Below are 18,841 nucleotides of genomic sequence, written 5' to 3'. Positions count from 1 at the left end.
CAAGCAGGGCGTGGGTCCGGCGCTGCCGGCGAGCAGGTGACACCGCGGCTGCCCGGCGCCGTGTGCGCGGCATGTGCGCGCCCGTGTAGCGGGGCGGCCCCATGGGCGGCGGCGCCGGCTCCTGCCTCTGCCCCCCGTCTCTGGAAGCCCGGGCAGGAAACGCTCCTCATGTCTTCCAGATAAAAATAAAAGCGACTCCTTTCTCCCGGCCGCAGAGTGTCCCCGCGCCCGGCCCGACGCGGGGCTGAGCTGGCCCCGCCGCCCGGCAGCGTCTCTCGCCGCCGCTCATGGACATCGCGACGGGTCCCGAGTCCTTGGAGAGGTGCTTCCCGCGGGGCCCACCGGACTGCGCCAAGATGCTGGACGGCATTAAAATGGAAGACCACCCCCTGCGCTCGGGGCCGGCCACGCTGGGAGTGCTGCTGGGTGAGTTGCCGGTCGCTTCTTGACTACGCCGAGAGCGGTCCCGCGCACCGCTCTGTGCCCGGGGCTGCGCTCCGAGGGGCCCGGCCGGTCTGATGCCGACTGTGGCCGGCCAGCCCCTGAGCGGTACGGGGCGCGGGACCGTCTCGCCGGCATGTGCGGTGCGAGGGACCGGCGGTAGCCGTCGAGCTCGGTGTTACCGACCCGCTGGGCCGGGCGGACTGCGCTGCCCGGGACGGGGACTGCGGAGCGGGGCCGGGTTGTGTCGGGATGGGAGTGGGGCCAGGTGGGGCCAGGGCCGGCGCCTGACGCCGCCGTCTGCCGTTGCAGGGTCGGAGTGCCAGCACCAGGCCGTCTGCGAGGGCTGCCAGCGGCCCATCTCGGACCGGTTCCTGATGCGGGTGAACGAGTCCTCCTGGCATGAGGAGTGCCTACAGTGCGCCGCGTGCCAGCAGGCGCTCACCACCAGCTGCTACTTCCGGGACCGCAAGCTCTACTGCAAGCAGGACTACCAACAGTAAGGGCGCGGGGGGCGGCGGGGGTCCCGCCGGGGCGGCCCGGCCCGGCCCGGGGCGCGCGGCGGGCTCGGGGCGTGTTCCCGATCGGGCCGCACCCCGTGCCCGGCGGAGCGGGGCAGCCCGGCGCCGGGCTCACGGCTGCGGGTGGCGGCCACGGCGAACGGGGACCCCGGCGTAGGCTGCGCGGCGGGCACGAATGAGACCGAAGACACCGAGCCGTGGCGTCCGACCCGGGCAGGGCTGCCTCCCGCCCCGGGCCCGCCGCGGTCCGGTACCGTGCGGCGCCGTCGGAGGGGACGGCGATGGGGCGGCCCGGCTCGGTTTGGGCTGCGCAGGCAGCGCCGCGCTCTGAGCCGTCCCACGGCACTCTCGTCCCCGCCGCAAGTCCCGTCCCACCGCCGCCCGCTGCCCCGGAGCCGCTCCGCGAGGCCGAGGCCGGCCGCAGCGCCGCCCGGCCCGCAGCAAGGCCGGTGGCCCTGCCCGGCGGCGGGGCCGGGGGCTCGGCGGGGCCGTCGCTACGCTGCTGCGGGCCGGCCCGGTGGAACGGCCGTCGGGCGCGGCGGGGCCCGGCCGGGGGACCGGCGCAGCGGCGGGAGAAGCCCGGCGCTGAGCTTGGCCAGGGCCCGGCCCCGGCGCTGCCCGCGCTCTCTCTTATTGCGGCTTTATCCCCAAATGTCAGGCGCTGTCGGGAGCGGCCCCCGCCGCGTCGCGGCCCCGCGCAGGGACGGAGCCCGGCCCCGCGCCGGGCCGCCCTCCCCTGCAGAAGCCCACTTCATGCTTGTCACCTAAATTGAGGATCCTTTTTGTGCCGGGAGGGGGGCGAACATGGGCATTTCAATCACTAGGACATAATATGGCTCTGCTAGAAGTCTGGCAACAAACAAAGAACAACAACTATTGGTTTGCATCAACTTTTGTCAGGCATTCAGCAGGCATCCAGAAAGGCCTGAAGTGGCTTAGTGGCAACAATGTGCATTTCATAGCTACAGCATGAAAATCCATCTCCATGGAAACGGGTAGTAAATGCTAACATGACATGCTGAGTATAAATATTGTGAGGGTTATAACTCTTGTATAAATGGCCCAGATAAATGTCCCCCTGTTTAGGAATTACAACAAAACATGTTATTTCATGCTGCAGCCCTCGCTAGCTCCCAGAGAGTCCTCCATAGCCCGGGCACTGTGCATGGGAATAACTCCAGGCTTGCCCGTGGGCTGCCGCCATCCCGCCCTTGTGGGGCTGGGGCCGCGGCACCTTCAGGGTTTTCTCGTGCCCGGTTTAGGGAGCCCGTCCACAGGCTTTGCCTTTCATTCCTACACAAAATAAACCACCCTGTGGCAGCTGTAGTTGTAGATCGGTGAAACTTCTTTTTCTATAGGTAGTAACACCTTAGATATTTTTGTTAATTAGTAAAGAATGTCGAGTAGTCTTTAGGCTACCTAAAAAAGCATTATTTGGAAATGTAAACATTTACATTAATTGCAAATAAATGTGCTTTCTAAAGGTCCCAACTTTAGTTTCTGTAAAATAAAGAATTGTCCTTAGTGACCTAAAAAGCAAGATCAGAGACTATTGCTTTGTAAAACAAAAACACTTTTCTGACTGAAAACAGAATTGTTGCTGCTTCAGAACTTCCCCTATTACCAAAAGTGTCCAATTGTAGAGGGGGAAAATGGGGTAACCAGGCTGCCGAGCAATAAAAAGATATCAACATGTTGGCCTTTGTTGCATCCCAGCACCTAGTGTGACATGACATGGTGCCCTGCTGTGTGTGCCCCCGAGGACTGACAGCGGCAGCGGCTCACGGGAAGGGGAGGGGAGACACGGTAAATCAAAATTTGTTTTCTCTGAGATTTTATTAGCCCGAAAGAGCAAACATGTGAAACTGTGCTGACACGGATTGTGTGCCCTTTCAGAGCTGGAGAAATATTCGTTTATGGTAGCTAGAGGATAAAAATAGCTGTGTGTCCGTGCAAGTGGCCCTGGGCTGTGCAGTGCAGAGGGTCGGTTTCATCCGTCAGACTGTGGGGAGTGAAGCCATGAGCGAGCTGAGAGAGGCAACTGCAGCGAGAGGACCCAGCCGGAGTACCGGGATGGGAAATGCTTGTGGGCTCAGAGGGAATGCCTTGGGGTAGTGGGATGGGATGGAACCGGTACGGAGCAAGACAGGGATCAGTAATGTCAGTGCTTTTTGTTATTCTGACTCCTATTTACAAATATCTGGGAAAAATTAAAAAAAAAAAAAAAAGGAAAATAAAGTTTACTTAAATATCTCAGTTCCTGAAATTTGCCTTAAATAGATTTTTCTGTACGTAGTAATGTAATTTAAAAGGTCAGATTTCTCCAGAACTCCCAGGACTATAATCAAGTGCTGTGTATATATCTTTGGGAAAATGGTGTCTCATCTTTCTAATGAAAGCAAGCTTCTGATGGGTCAGATATCAGACCTTACACCTTTCCCTGGGTCAGGAATGATTGCTGCCCATCCTTGGATGAGGGCATTTCACATTAGGGGGAAGGGTGAAAACAGTTTTTCTTTTTCCTTTTCCTTTTTTTTTTTTAAAGAAAAATGTTGGCTGTGGGAAGCTACCCTTATGCTTGGAATGTTACAGCAAATCCTGGGGGAGGTGGATTAGTAGCCCAAGCCCGGTTTGAAGTAGTCAGAGGTGCCTGATAAATGTAATTTATCACAAAAATATCATCAGTATGTCAGTGGAATAAGCCGGCCATGTATTTTGGTCTCTTTTTAAAGAAGGAATTCAACTTGCATGAGCACATACTGATGTTTTGAGTTAATGCAAAGTACTTATTTTGCTAAAATTAGGATTTTGAGGGTCAGGTGCATTTGATGGCAAGGTTTTTAAGAAAAAAAAAAAAAACAGATTAGTGGCACCAGGGAAGGCTGGCTTTCACAAGCCCCAGTCAAGTAGAATCTCTTTGATTCTAATTAGAACTTTGCCAAATTGCTGCACTTTTGGAACCTTACTGTGGGTTTTTGTTTTGGTGGTTTTTTGGTGTTTTTTTTGTTTTGTTTGGGTTTTTTTTTTTTTTTTTTGGTTTTTTTTTTTTTGTTTTGTTTTGTTTTAAGAAGTTTGCTTTCTGAGAAATTGAAACCTTCAGAATTTATGGGGTTTTTTGGTTTTTTTTTTTTTTTTTTTTTTTTTTTTTTCCAAAATAATAGGCTTGTGGTAGTTGTATTTTGGTTCTTTGCTTAAATGTATTTACATATTATATCACTCACAACAGTGCTTTCTTCTACAAAACGGTTAGCATTTTTAAATGACACATTTATTTTCCATTTGTGTATTTAATTTTTTTTTTTTTTTTTGGTGATTGTGCCTTTCTGGTTTGTTTTTCTCTCGCTGCCCAGTGTTATATAGCGATTTGCCCTAGTTCTTGCTGATAGTTAAAAAAAGATATGTTATGAAAAATAACTGTTCCAGGATATGTATTTCATATATAAGCAATGCATATAATTTATAGAAAGATCTGTATTCCTGTTTAAGTTTTGGAAATAAAGGCTCTAAAAGAGGTTTTTATTCAGGGGACCAGATAGCAAACACCCACAGTCGCTATGTCAATATTTTTCATTAATGCATTCTAAGTTTTGCTTAGGGTGAGAAAGAGAAATATTCAGGCTTTTGTTCTTTTTCACGTGTCAGGTGTTGTTTTAGCATCACTTTTGGATGCTGTTAAAAAGACCCACCGTGTATTCTGTTCTTCATCTTTGAGTCCTTTCTTGTCGGTGGCTGGGCTTGGTTTTGCTGTGCAGTCAGCACGGAGCAACACGTCCCTCGCAGGAAGGAAAGGAACCCCCTGAAGCCGCGGCGCGGGGGGAAGCCTTGCCCTCTCCAGATTTTGGGAATGCTTTCACGCGAGCCTAACTCTGAGGCTGATGTTTCTCACTTCAGTTGCGTTTTAGATTCAAAATGTAACAAAAGCTTCCCGTCGGTGAGCGTCCCGGTTTTGTGCCTGTTATTTCTCGCAGAGCGCGGGCTGTGGAATGTGGTGGGAGCCCGGTGCAGGAGGGACCGAAGCTCCCGGATTCTGCTGCGCGCACGGTGGACAATAGCAATCCGCTAACGGCAGGATTTGATGTGTTTCCAGTGTTCCTGTTTTGTTTTTAACGGGGGATCTGCTCGGCTCGTGGGTGCAGTCGCGCAGCACCGTGAGCTCAGCACAACCGTGCGGACCGGGGTCCCTCCGGCTGCCTTCGCCCGGTGCTGGCCGGGCACTGATCCTTGCGTGCGGGTCCCGAGGAAACAGCCCAGAAACCAGGTGAAACTTAGGGACAGGAGTAGCCTAAGCACATGCCCAGGACATGGAGTAATGATTAAAGTTATGTCATCCACTAAAAATGCTTTTCCGAGTCACCGGAATAATCTGGCATTTTTTCTGAAAGTCCCACCGGCCCTGCACCATCGCTCTCATCAGCCCCGTAAAAACTGCTCTGCAGGACCGGAGTTTTGTGGCACCTCGAGGCGGTCCCCGAGCGGGAGCACGGAGGAAGCGGGGCTGTTATTCCAGCCGGTGACGTCAGCGGAGTGGCCGTGCCGGGGCCGGGCCCCCGCGGGTGCCCCGGGCTCGGTCCCCGCGGGCGGCAGCGGCCCGGCCCCCGCGCACCTCGGCAGCGCCGGCCGCGGGCCACCCAACGGGCCGGGCCGGGCCGGGCCGGGCAGGGCCGCCTGAGCGCTGCCGGGGACCTGGGAAGGAATGTTTTCGGGTTTGGGGAGACATTTTGGTTTGCTGCTGCAAGCCCTGTAACGCCGGACAGAATAACTGCAATGGAAAGACGCGATTTGCACTGATCCGTGACAGAAAACGACAGGGAAAATCTTTGTGCAGTATAGGCAACATGCAATTAAATTAACAGCAGTATAATTTATAGTGCTTTACTTCTAGCATGAGAAAAAATAAATCATAGATGTGAAATACATTGAAAAAAATTTTTTCACTAACAAACAGGAATACTTTGCATTCTGTTTAGAAACTGAGCCTGTTATTTTTTGGTCTAAATTTTTGAGGTAGTTCAAAGGCATACATCCCCTTTCCAACTATCAATAATATATCATGATGAAACAGCTGGTTTATAATGTCTCTTTTTAAACTAATTATGCTATTAGTGTGTTTCAGTGATAAATACACACCCCTGTCACTTCCCTCCGTTTTGGAGCAGGCTGTAAAGCCTGGTGTCTCCTAAAGTGCTCACTGCTCTGGTGAACCTGAAATGGGGGGGAACGGGTGGGAGGGGGGGCAGATTTAGCCAGCGGTTGCTTAATTTGGTCAGATATCTGGGCAGAAATATTCGAGAGAAAATTCGGTATGTTTTTCCTAATGCAGCTGGGATTTTAATTTTTTTTTTAAATTCCAGATAAAATTCGGATTTAGACTAAATCTGCTTTTTCTTGCTGTAACAGGAATGAATTCAATTTTATTTAATATCTCTTTCTTTTGGAATGGCGAGTGCAGCAGATAAAGGGATTGGTTAGAGGAGAGCTGAGCCCCCTGCGCTCGGTGTGGAGGCCAGCGGGAGCTGTGGGAGCTGTGGGAGCTGTGGGAGCTCTGGAGGCTGCTCTGGAGGCCCTGGAGGAGCACCGGCCCTGTCGCTGGCAGGGAGCGGCGCCGGGACCCCGCGCACCCGCGGGCGGCCGCTCCGCGCCTCCAGGGCGGGGACGGGGCAGGGGAGGCTCGGGGGCCGCTCGGGGTCTGCCGCCAGCGCCGGCGGGAGCGGAGCCTGCTCGGGGCTCGGGGACAGTGCCGAGGGCAAACGCAACAGCAACAGTTCAGGGCAGAGCTAGAGAAGGATTTTACACGGCTCGGGCCAGCCTGGACCGAGCTGCATAAAATGCAGAGTCAGAGAAAGGCTGTGGACTTCAAGCCCCAGCAAGATGGGAAAAGGCCGTGCTGTGTCCTCTGTAGAAGGTGTACAAGGGCAAATGACGGGCTCACAAAAACCAGGAACATTCTTCTCTTTGACTACTTTTTTTCCCCCCACATGATAAGTCGTGTTAATTCTCAAGTGAGGTAAGAAACAAGCAAATAAATAAATGAAATGGTGAAGTGACTTGATCAGCAATCTCCAGTAAAGGTAAACAAACCAGGTATTGCTCTGGGATGGTTTGGTGTGGTAGGAAGGGGTTTTGGCATGATTTGGGGTGATTGCATTACTCACAGGGCAAAGATTGACTCATAATGAAATGACAGTTTCTTGTTCATTGCAGAACATAGAATGTCCACATTTGTTTTGAAACAAAGGACAAGATTAGTTATAAGTAACCATGTGCTGTGAGCCCCAACAGCTGAGTCTGCAGCAGCCAAACAAGGGAACTAGAGGAGTCTCGAGATAAATGGGTACAATTAGGAACAGAATTTTCCTTTCTCCAGGTGAATTGAAATAACTAAATGGAGTGGGCAGGAAGTTTTTATTGAATATCCACCTTGCAGACTGTGTAGTTGTGGTTTGGTATAGCCAAAGCTATGAATGAAAACTGATCTTTTTGATTAAAAAGTATTGGAATTTATTTAGAAAGCAGAGGTGTTTTCTGAGTTATGGTATTTTATAAAATGTAACAGGGAGATAACCCCATTTTGCAGCGGTAGAGCATTAACAGCACTGTTTACATTTGGGAAAGAGACATCACTTTTCTCCATTAGTAACAAAGTAAAAAAAAAATGCATCAACAGCTTCACATCTAACTTAAAATAAATGGTGAAAGTCAAGCTAGACTTCCGAGTCTGAGGGGAGAATGTATAAAAGAGAAAAAAGATGAAAATACTCACAAGGTAAAATGAGCCTGAGTTTTTGTTTGAAACGCAGTGTTAGTGTTTCTAACATGCATGCTAATATAGATCTGAACTTCAGCGTCTTGTTCAGGCAAATTATTCACTGGTTTTAGAAGCCTCTTTAAATTCAATACAAAATTGAGACAGATACTCAACTTTTCTCCTTTTTTTATTTTTAATTATTTTTACATATCACCTTACGGTAACTTTACATTCCTGGACTCGCTTTAGCTAGATTTTGCTTCTTAGCAGCAATCCTGCCTCAGCCTTGCCTGGCTCCTGGGCATACCTGCAGTTTCTCTGGCCACACCAGCAGCAGCCGTGGCTGCCGAGCCCCGAGCCCAGGGCCAGCCCTGGCCCCAGCAGCAGGCGGGGAGGACGAGGGCTCCTGCCCCTGGGCCCCAGCAGGCTGCTCTGAAACAGCCATTTTGCAAAGTAGGCTCTGCTAGTTAAAAACCAAATTGCTGGGAACTGTTGTCTCCTCTTGCATGACCAACACGTGCCCCAGAGGAGTGAGAGCCACCACGGCCCTTTCTGTGTGCTGAACCTTTCTGTATTTCTGTACCTCACAAACACAAACCCCCTCTGCATGTGCTCTAACGCAGAGGGGGTTTGTGTTTCTGAACCCTAAAATGCAGCATTTGTAGTCACCACAAAGTGTCTGCAGTCTCGGGAGGGTGCAGTGCTGGGCCAGCAGGCACACAGGGTCTGACTGCGCCGCAGCCCGGCCTGGCCCACCTGGGCACGGCTCATCACCTCCCTCTCACACAACCCCAGGGGTTTTACCTCTCAAAAACTATTTGCCTGTGGGCAGCGAACAAGTAGACTTATTCTGAGATTTTATTACAGTAAAGGGATTGTTAATATGACTAATTTCAGTTCATTATTTTCCTGGGTTTGAAATTTTACAGTGATCTTCCTCACAGACACAGCAGAAGTGCTGCAGCACAAATTGAATAAATGCCTTTGATATCAGCAAAAATAAGATATAGCACATTTCTTTGTGACTCGTTAGGTGCTTGTGCTCTGATTCTTCTGTCACAGGCAAATAGAACACTTGTTATGGAGGTAATTTCTTTGCTTCCAAAACTTAATATTTTCTTTAATATGCACAAAATTTTCCTCTGCAAACATTGACGTGAACTTGTGAACATGCAATTCCTATTGGCTTCAGTGAGAGCCATCCTCGCTCATCAAAGGAGGGAATTTGGCTCTTGATTTTACTGCAATCAGTGTTTTATTTATAATGTACCAGAGTGCACGTGCACTCTCCCAGTAAGAGCTGATGGGATTTATGTGCACATGCTGAGGACCAAATCCTCCTGGTAGCTGTCAGGAAGTTTACTTTCACATGCTTGTTCCTTGGTGTAACCTGAATCACCATTCACTAATGACAAAAACAAAACAAAACCAAACAAAGAATAATTGTCTACATCAGGTTTGGGTTTTTTTTTAGGCAGTTGTTACTTTCATCACGTTAGTATTATGACAGAGAGCAAGCAAGCTTGAATTTGCAGAAGAAACTACAAATACAGTTTTAAAGCATTTTTGGTTACAGCGTGGGATTCCTCTGATAGAGAGAAGCACCCTGCTCTTTGGAGGCTGGCCCTGGTGCCTTCCTTGGGTGTCAGTGAGGGAGCACGTGTGGTGCAGCCTGTGGATGGGCACAGTTTGATGGGCAGAGGAGCTGGCAGGGTGCTGGGCTCTGCTCAGGTCTGGCAGCTCTGTGGGCCCTTGGGCTGGCACCATACCTGCCAGAGCTCCTCACTGAGAAAGGCCAGGCTCTCCTCAAGCAGCCCAGAGCAGTGGGACCTGACTGTGAGGTCCTGGAGGGTGAGGGTTCAGGACATGGAGCCCTGGTGGTGGGGGTGGTCGCCCACAAGGGTCCAAAGCCACGGGCTGAGCTGGCACGGGGGGCAAGGGGGTGCTCCCTGCCTGCATGGGGAGGTTACCTGGGCAGCTGGGGCTGCTGGTCTTCCAGCATTTCTGACTTTGCAGGAGAGGAAGAGCTGATCCTCCCCCTCCTCCTGTTAATAACCATGGTTTGCAGACAAAATATCTGTTCTGTGAACGTTTGTGTGTACGTGCAGGCTCCAGTCAGTCCTGATCTCCTCGAGGGCTCGCGGGGCTGGCAGTGCATCCCCCAGCAGCTGGGGACATTCCCTGCACGGGGGGGCTGGCACTGCCACTCGACAGGCCCGGGGCAGGGGCTTGAGCCAGCAAATCCCTGCTCCCAGCAGGGCCAGTGAAGCCAATTGCCCTGGCGTGCAGCAGCTTGCAGTGTCAGGCAAGGTCAGCTCACCTGACAGCAAGTGTCTAGTGAGGGCTCTGTGGCTGCTCACTGCAGTTTCTGGGGATGTGGCTTTCCACAGGACTCAGCTTCTCACCCACCCTAAGCAGAAGTTGCAGTTTAACGTCATGAGTTGTCTTCACAGCTGGATCTTGGCATGGGCTTCATCTGGCAATAAGAAAAGTTTCCCCCGTGGATGGAGTTTGGCCCTGTGGAGTTGGTCCCACTCACTCTGGAGTTGATCTGGAAAGTGTGATGGGATCCTGCATGAACATTTGCACTGGCAGTGAGGCTGGTTATTGTTAAGTGTGCAAACAGTGCAAAAATACAAATAGAGTAAAACAATTTGAGGGAAGAAATGGCAGTGTAATCTTGCAGCAGTGCTATCTCTGCGTGGCATTATTCATCTGAACCTGCCAGGCTCACTGCTTGGCGCTGCAGCAAACAAGTGATTTAGCTGATGGGAGCAGAAAGTGTTAATAGCACTGACAGCTCCTTCGGTAATGGAGGAGCAGGCGGATCCTACTTCCAGGGATTCCCGCTGTGCCCTGGCTGCTCCTGGCCAGAGCTGCTGTGGAAAAAAGTTCCACGGAGGAGGCAGAGTTTGTATTCCAGCAGCAGCTCTCCTTCATGTCTTGCACTGGGGCTGCAGGGGCACGCGTGACCCTGGTGGAGTTGTGTGGGGCTGTCCTGAGCTGCAGGGAGGCTGCACTCCAGGGTGCCCAGCTGCCCCCAGCTCCTTGGGCTGGGGCTGGTTCCCAGCACGGCTCTGTGAGTGGAGAATAAATTAGCCGTGGTGGCGCCTGCATTAATTTTGTGTGGGAGAATCCCCAGGGATTCCAGGGCAATTACGGGGAGCGCAGCCTTGCCCAGCGCAGCGTCCCTCCCATCCCGTGCCGTTCCCCACAGAGGGAAGCAGCAGCAAGAGGGGACAGAGGGCTGGGTGACGCAGTGCTGGTAGCTGCAGCATCCCTGGGGGCGAGGCCAGCGTGGGGTGCTCTGTGGTGCCACTGGCACAGCTGGCCCAGGGTGCCTGATGGGGTGCCAGCGGCCGAGGTGTCCTACAGAAAGGCTGGAGAGCAGGCCCAAGGCAAGTGCCCCATCTTGGCTTCATTCCTCTCCCTTGAACACTGCTTCTCTTGAGTAATGGAAGGCTGTCCCGTTTGTGGCTTTTTTCTTAAAAATATCAGCTCATGCTTTGGCAGGGGTTTGTCTGAGTGCGTAGCGGATACATTCAATTTTGTAATGTTCTCTTTGTTGGACACCACAATTAAACCTCAGGTTTTTCACCCAACCATCCAAAAGCTAATTGGAGGTTGTCACTGAGGCAGGAATACACACAAACAAGGGCAATCCACAGCCCCGGATCCCAACAATGTGATTTTCATCACCTTACCAGTCTTTGGGGAGTCTTCAGCTTCCATCTGGAAGTACCTTCAACCCTTTCCACCTACAGATCTTGAAACAGCTATAACAGAGAGAAAACCAAAATTACATGGAGTTTATTGCCATTTCAGAAGGAAAAAAGTGTTTGAAAAAGTTTATTCAGGAAGCCAAGGGAAGTTAAGTGGGAGACATTTGCCATTTCATCAGTCTGTTGGTGATAGCCATTCATGTCATAAATGGCTTGTGTCATTTGATGCCAAAAATAACACTATTTTCCTCCCCAAAGGCCTATAGGGTTTTTTTGCAATAAATGTTTATTTGTTAATAATATACTTTAAACAGTCCAGCCTTGACCTCAAGTCTCCAAAAGAATCCATCTTCTCTCTGAAAAATCCTACAAAGTTTGTGTAATTTTTTCTGGGAAGGTGTAATTGATGGCGCAGTGAAGGGCAGTGTGTTTGCTTTAACTACTGCAGCTGCGTGGATTAACTGTTTATAAGGGCCTACTGTGCTTTGGATGGCCACTTGCTTAGATTTCAGGCTTTAGTTGACAGCACTTCCTAATTGTTCCTTGGATTTGCTTAAGTTCAATCAGTAAAAATAAATTTCTGCACTGAGCTCGCCCATCGTTCTTCCCTGGCTGCTGCTTCAAACCCTTTGAAACGTTCATTTGTGGGAGTTTGATTCCATGGATCACCCTGCAGCCTTGAAATGGGGGTGGCCAGGGCTGGGGCTGAGAGGGGCTGAACTTGTTCTACATCTCCTGGTGATTTCAGAAAAATCATCAGGGCAGTTTGGGTGCCGAGCAAATCACCTGTATGCAGATATTTTTGAGAGTCTTTTGGGTGTACTAATGGGAGTTTCTAGAGTCAAACATACAACTGGCAGGTATGAAATGTGATCAAATATTCAAAAATGTAACAAAGGATTTTGCAAATGTCCGTAATATAGAAACTGTTGTTTTGGGGGAAAACAGTAAGTAAGAGAATTAATTTATAATATGTTGCACTGTTTTGAAATTGCCCTGCCAAAAGCTGGAGTTGGATTTCTACTGGCAGTGTCTGTGGAATGCCAGTGACATGTGACCAGTACCACAGCAAGGCAACAATTGTCTCTTCACTAAATCATCAACTACCACTGATTTAACCAACGTTAAGTCACATTTTTAAGCTGTTTTTGTTCTGCCATCAGCCACTCTGATCCTTCTCATACGATTTTTCATGTGAACTTTCACTAAACAAGCAGAGTATTAAGGCATTTGTCAGATATTTTTTTGTTAGTCCTTAAATGAAAATGTGGTTTTCTAGAACTCTGGAGGGCTTATTTCCTTTATAATCATCTGAGTTGTGGGAGAGAGTTACACATTTAATTTCTCAAAGCAGTTCAGCTCCCAGTGCTAGTTTGTTTTCAGTTCGACAGGCACTTGGATAAAATAAAGAACAGTATGTATAAAATGAATGGAATTCACTTTTTCTTTGAACATTTCACATTTGTGGAGCTAAATCGTTTGGATAACATGAACACTCAGGTGCTTTGTATAAAGCTTATTTTAGTGGATCTCCACAGCACTAAATGGCATTAGTTGTTTGTTGAGAGTATGTTTGTTGTGTATTAACTGTAACAATTTTATGATGCTTTAAAAATCTGTATTTTGAGAATCAAAGCTTCTGGCTTGGGCTGTGCTCCCACATTTTGTAGTTGGCTAATTTTACTCAATCTCCTCGAGTGCGATTTACAAGGCAAAGTTACACACACAACTGGTTGAAGAAGTGGGTGCCTCCAGGCGCCCAGGCTGTGTGGTAGGTGATCCCTTACTCCCAGGGGCACTTTGTGGGGCACTCTGGGGCACAGTAACTGTACTGGCAAGGGTTTGGCTGTTCACTGGATGGGTGAGGCAGGAGGGAACCATGGTAGGTCACCTGGTCCAACCTCCCTGCTCAAGCAGGGTCATCCCAGAGCCCATGGCACAGGATGGCATCCAGACAGTTCTGGAATCTCTTCAGGGAGGGAGACCCCACGCTCTGCCTGGACACTCTGTTCCAGTGCAGGAAGGAAGTTCTTCTCACGTTCAGGTGGAATCTCACATCCCTTGGCTCCTGCCTGTTGTCCAGGGCAGACACACGTGCAGGCTCACACAGGGGCTGACAGCCACACGAGTGACCCAGCTGCTGTGGCCAGGGACAGCGGCAGTGCAGCCTCCTCCTCTGCACCAGCCTTCAAGGTCTGTCCTGTCCTGTCCCATCCTGTCCTGTGCCATCCTGTCCTGTCCTGTCCCATCCTGTCCTGTCCTGTCCTGTCCTGTCTTGTCCTGTCCTGTCCTATCCTGTCCTGTCCTGTCCTGTCCTGTCCTGTCCTGTCCTGTCCTGTCCTGTCCTGTCCCATCCTGTCCTGCCATCTCCTGTCCTGTCCTGTCCCATCCCGTCCTGTCCTGTCCTGTCCTGTCCTGTCCCATCCCGTCCTGTCCTGTCCTGTCCTGTCCTGTCCTGTCCCATCCTATTCCCGTCCTGTCCTCCTCCTCTCTCCCAGAGGTGAGTCCTGTGCAGACTTTGTGGGTGTCCTCTCAAGCCCTCCTGAGGCTGGGCAGTGCTGTGGTGCCAGGGCTCCCCTGGTCACCCTGGCCAGCTGGTGCAGGCTGAGCCTGAGCCTCAGCCCAGCTCGGGGGCCGGAGGGGGCGGAGGGCTCACGGGGGTGCAGACACCAGCACTCCCTGACCTGTCCCTCCTGGCTCGGTGAAGTTCCTCCTGATTCATACTCAGGTGATTCATGCTCTCAGCATCAGCTGCCTGTTTGTGAAACTGAAAGGAAGCAATCTGAAAGTGAAACAGCCACATTACTGAGGCTAATATGGATTTGCTCCTGTAAGAGGGTGTTAAAAGTCCCTTTGTTCTACAGAGACTGAGCTTTACCATGTTTTATTCTTTTTGTCAGCTTTCTTTGGTATGAAATCAAGTGACAAAACATTTAACTTTATCCCTGTGCATGAGCACTTGTGCTAATTAATTCAGTAACTCTTTTGACCTTCTGTTTAAACCATCACAACTGGTGCTGTTGCTGCCCAGACACCACCACCATCCCTCAGCACCCTCGGCTGCTCATGGATTTGAAGCGTGGCTCTGGTGGGGATGGCTGGCATCCGTATGCTGTTATATTCTTGTAATAACAAACACTAAAAAAGTTAAATGGACAAATGGATAAGAGAAAAAAATTAGAAAAGCCGAGGAGCAATTAAATGTAACGTTTCATCATGAAAAGGATTTTGCTGGTTTATCTGCTAATAAGATTATGTCACCGACACAAGTACCTAGGAGCTGTGATTGACAGCCTCCTGTACTTTTATCAGGCAGTGTGACACTAAACCTCGGCGCCTTTTGTCCGATAGAGTGAGCTCACGGAAACTCTCCGTCCTAATCCCCTTATTCATGTCAGGCACAGAAAAGAAGTTCTGATCAGATGGCATCTTACAACAGTGTCACCTCCACCCCCTTGGTGCTGGGTGGACATGGGACAGGGGCCGCAGTGTTGGCGGCGTGCCGCGCTCCTGGGCTGGGCACTGCCCTGCACCCTGCGCCACTGCTGCCAGGGGAGGCTGCGTCTGCAGGGCACCAGAGTCCCAGAGAGATGGGGGGATGATTTACAGGCTACTGACTTTGTTTATATTCTGGTTGTATTTCTCTGAAGAACGTAAGACCTTTAAAGGAAGTACTTCCTTTAGTAAGACCATGTAGTGAAATGTCTCACTGAGCTTCTTCAAACCCAGGCAAAAGAGTAAGTGGAACTAAACCCCCTATCTTTTCAGAGGCGTAGGATCAATGTTGTAAAGTCAGCAATCGATCCCAGTGCTGGCATTATAAGTTTCATAGCTCCAGCTCTTTCTTAGTTGCAGGAATTCCTTTGTGCGTATCCCTGCGGTAACCTATTGCAAATAGCGGTTCCCTGTGGTGCTTTATTTACTTGTCCAACTGTTTGGAAGTCTGTTAGTCTAAAGATCAGATGCTCTGAAACAAATCTTATTACCTTAACCAGCTCTGCAAATTCTTCTTTCTCCATTTTTATTGACTTCTTTTCAGCTAGAACTAATACATGTGCAGCAGGTGGGCAAGTACATCTTTCAAAGTTTAGCCCCTCAGATTTAACATGAGAAACTATAAATCTTTTTGTTTTTCTTGGAAAATGTGGGAAACCACAGGTATTTGAAGAGTTGCCTCCTCAGTGGATTTGTGAGGTTTATACTGGTTGCTGTAATTCTTGAAAGAGAAGTCTGGGAAATTTTGAAAGAATGCTTCATTCTGGGGCATAGTCCAATTAATTACTTCTTTCCTTGCATGAAGTTTTTTTTCAAGCTGTAATCAAAAGCAATGGAATGGGAAAGTTTTAAGATATTTTTCTTTTCATCCAGCCTGGCACCACTGGCAGAGAAACTGCATCAAACTTCCTCCAACTCATCTGCTACAAGCTGGTTCTGTCAGCAACACTCGCCAGTCCTCATTTGGGAAGGCGTGTCCAGCTCCTCTGTATTTTTTCATCTCTATGCACATTTTTAAAGTAATTTTAGATGCAAGAAGCCGGTGCTAATTAAAAGTTTTGAGAAATCATCCTTCAGGAATTCCCCTTTCTCCTCCCTGTCCCCCGCCCCGGCTCCTGGCCACCTCGCGCTCCCCGGTGGGTGCTCCCATCCCATCCTGGGCAGATGCTTCCTCCCTCGTGGCACTTTGCTCCAGCAGATATCAAAGTCCTTTGCAGAGCGCCCTGTCTGGGGTTCCTGCAGGCTGGGGCCTGTCCCAGGCACGCTTGTCCCTGCGACACACAATTTCTTCCCATGTCTTCTTAGGGCCAGGCGGCCCCAGGAGCCGGGCTGGGAGCGCTCCCGTGTCTGGGCTGTGCGGAGCCATTCGCGGCTGCTTTGCCTCTGTTTGCTTTTCCCCTGGAAGCACCAGCAGCTGCCAGTGTGAAGTGTGAAAGGGAGCACACACAGAATCCCATATTTAAAGAGCAGCACGCAAAGGAACCTGCAAGGCTGCCTGTTTGCTTTGAGCAGCCAGCTCTGCTGGGACCCTGGGGTGCACTCTGGTGTCAGTTTGCTGTGGCCCCGCAGCACGGACGGGGCTGGAGGTGCTCTGCTGCACAGACCCGTGCACCCTGGAAATCTGCAAGGCTGGTTCAGTCCATCAGTGCCTGCAAACTTCTCAGGGCAATTAACTGATAGGTGAAGTGAGCAGACTGTGTGATGCCAGGGTGAGCTGGGGGAGAAGGTTCAGTAAAACCCTAAGGGGAAGCAAAACTTTGGGAAAAGCCTTTCTGAAATCCCGGCGTGTTTAACAGAAATGAAGAGTTAAATGCAAGCAGAAGTGATGTGGTATGAAGCTGTGTGTGTGTCAGAGAAGGGGACTTCAGAAAGCATCTGAGATCCTGTTAGTATCCCAGGTTTGAGCTTGAGGGCTGTTTACCACTCCCCTCGGAGCTCTGTGGTGCCAGTTTGGGGTGTCCTGCCCTAACACTGAACACCTCTGCTGCAGAAAGGTGTCAGAAATAAACATGTTCTGCATCTTCCAGAGGGAACCAAGCCTCACTGTGTGCCCTCACACTACAGAGAACGGCTCCTCTTGCTTTCCTTGACGTGTCCTGTCCTTCTCTGAGCAAGAGGATCAGTAAACAGGGAAAAAACACCCACCCACAGTGAGTTTGCACTGGTGTTCCTGCATTAGCAGCACTTGATGCCACAGCATTCTCATTGAAAGAAAAATAACGTTTGTTTGGACCAAAAAAAAAAGAAAGCCAACAAAAAACCCCCTTTGGGGATTGAATTTCAGAGACTCCCTGCCTTACTCTCAGCCCCCTCTGAAGGCTGAAATGATTTGTGAGCCAGGTCCTGTGACCCAGGGAGGCATCAAGCAGCAGAGAAGGGAAACATTTGGAGTTCAGAGGGACAGTGGGTCTTGATGACCAGTGTAAGACAATGCAGATGTTTCAGATCATGAGGTCTCTTAGGATGATGAGAAAATGCCCCTAACAGCCTCTGGGCTGGGGTCTTCTCTGCCCTTTTTCTGCAGTATAATGTTATCACATCTCACAGGATTACATTCTTAGGGGTCTATCATGCAATAATCTTGGTGCTTATTGCATTAGGTGATTCTGATGAGCAGGGTGGGGGTTTAATTTCCCTCTGGGAAGTGAGTTACTGCTCTGCCCCATGGGTGGTGGCAGGGGCAGGGGCACCCAGAGCAGCCCTGGTGGGGCTGGGCTGTGTGTGCTGCCAGCCCTGACAGCTCAGTGCAGGGCTTAGGTACCAGAGCCCCCACGGGGCTTGAGGATGGCTTTATTCCCAGGCAGGAATCACAGTGAGATGGCTAAGAGACCACCCTGAGCACCAAGGTAGGCTTGGGTGCCAGCTCCCACCAGTCAGTCCCAGCTGGAGGTGACAGTGGCACCTTTAGCTGTTCCATGGAGGAAAGCCCCATCCCGTGCTGCTGCAGAGCACTGAGCCGTGGGGCTGGGCCTGGCTCACCTCACTGGGTGTGCTGCAGCCACTGCTGCAGCAGCAAACCTCAAAATACATCTGCAGCGAGAAAACAGGACACAGAATTTGAAATACTGGGTGTTCCTTTGTTTGGTTGGCTGTTTTATAAAAAAAAGGCAGCAGCCTTTAGGCTTGGGAGAGTGCAGAGGCTCGTCAAGATCTTCCTGACATTTTCCTTGCTGGGAGGAGGGTGTGCCCTGCACCCAGAGCAGGAGGGGATGCTGGAGGGGATGGTGAGGTCAGCCAGAGCTGCTGGGGCCCTGAGCCTGCCCAGCCCCTCAGCAGGCAGGGCTGGGCAGCAGCAGCAGCTCTGCATCCTGGCACTGCTGCCAGGGCGACTCTGGCTGGAACAATTCCCCTGGACCCTGCCAAGCTGGAGCCTGGCAGAAGAGTGAGAATTTCCTAACTGTGACAAAGGCCTGCCTGAAAAAATGTGTGTTTATTTATCAGGGGTGCGCTCAATCAGCCTGAGCTCTGGAAAAGCTGTCTCATTGCTCCAGCAGTCTCCCCTGCCGTTTGAACCACCTCTGCTGAGGAAAAGACTAGATAATGTTTTGCTTTAAGAAAATTTAGGAGCTGCTTATTTCAGGCGCTCCCCTTTGCAGCCCAGCTTTGCCTGCTGATGCTAACTGGAATGGGAACTTGTCTCCTTGGTGGTGTTTGCTATCGAGAGCCAAGTTTTGTGTGCCTTTTGTACCTGATGGTAAGTTGCTGCTTTCTTATTGGCTATAGCTAAAAAATGAAACCAGAACTTGACCCCCAGAGAACTTCTGTCGCAGGGGGTTTAATTAAAAAGCCACGTCCATGGTATGTGATTGTGATAAAATTTACTTTGTGATTTGGAAGAGGTGGCTGCCACCTCAGTGTGGTTCCCCAGCAGTGGGACAGGCCCAGCTTTGCCTTTTGACTTTGGCACTCAGCACTGG

At 50.5% G+C, this 18,841-nt stretch overlaps 1 protein-coding gene across 1 annotated transcript in view; it reads left to right on the top strand.

Moving 5' to 3' along the window:
* Positions 1–71: 71 nt before the first annotated feature.
* The window catches only part of LMX1B (LIM homeobox transcription factor 1 beta), an 84,458-nt gene continuing 65,688 nt past the window's right edge, over positions 72–18,841 (top strand). Inside the window, exons 1-2 of the mRNA XM_030232322.2 lie at positions 72–426; positions 754–940. Coding sequence (XP_030088182.2) covers positions 288–426; positions 754–940 — 326 coding nt within the window. The 5' untranslated portion in view covers positions 72–287. The remainder of the gene's footprint in view (positions 427–753; positions 941–18,841) is intronic.

This window comes from Serinus canaria, chromosome 17, assembly GCF_022539315.1.
Source record: "Serinus canaria isolate serCan28SL12 chromosome 17, serCan2020, whole genome shotgun sequence".
Classification (NCBI taxonomy): Eukaryota; Metazoa; Chordata; class Aves; order Passeriformes; family Fringillidae; genus Serinus; species Serinus canaria.
This window is presented reverse-complemented; position numbering and strand designations above follow the sequence as displayed.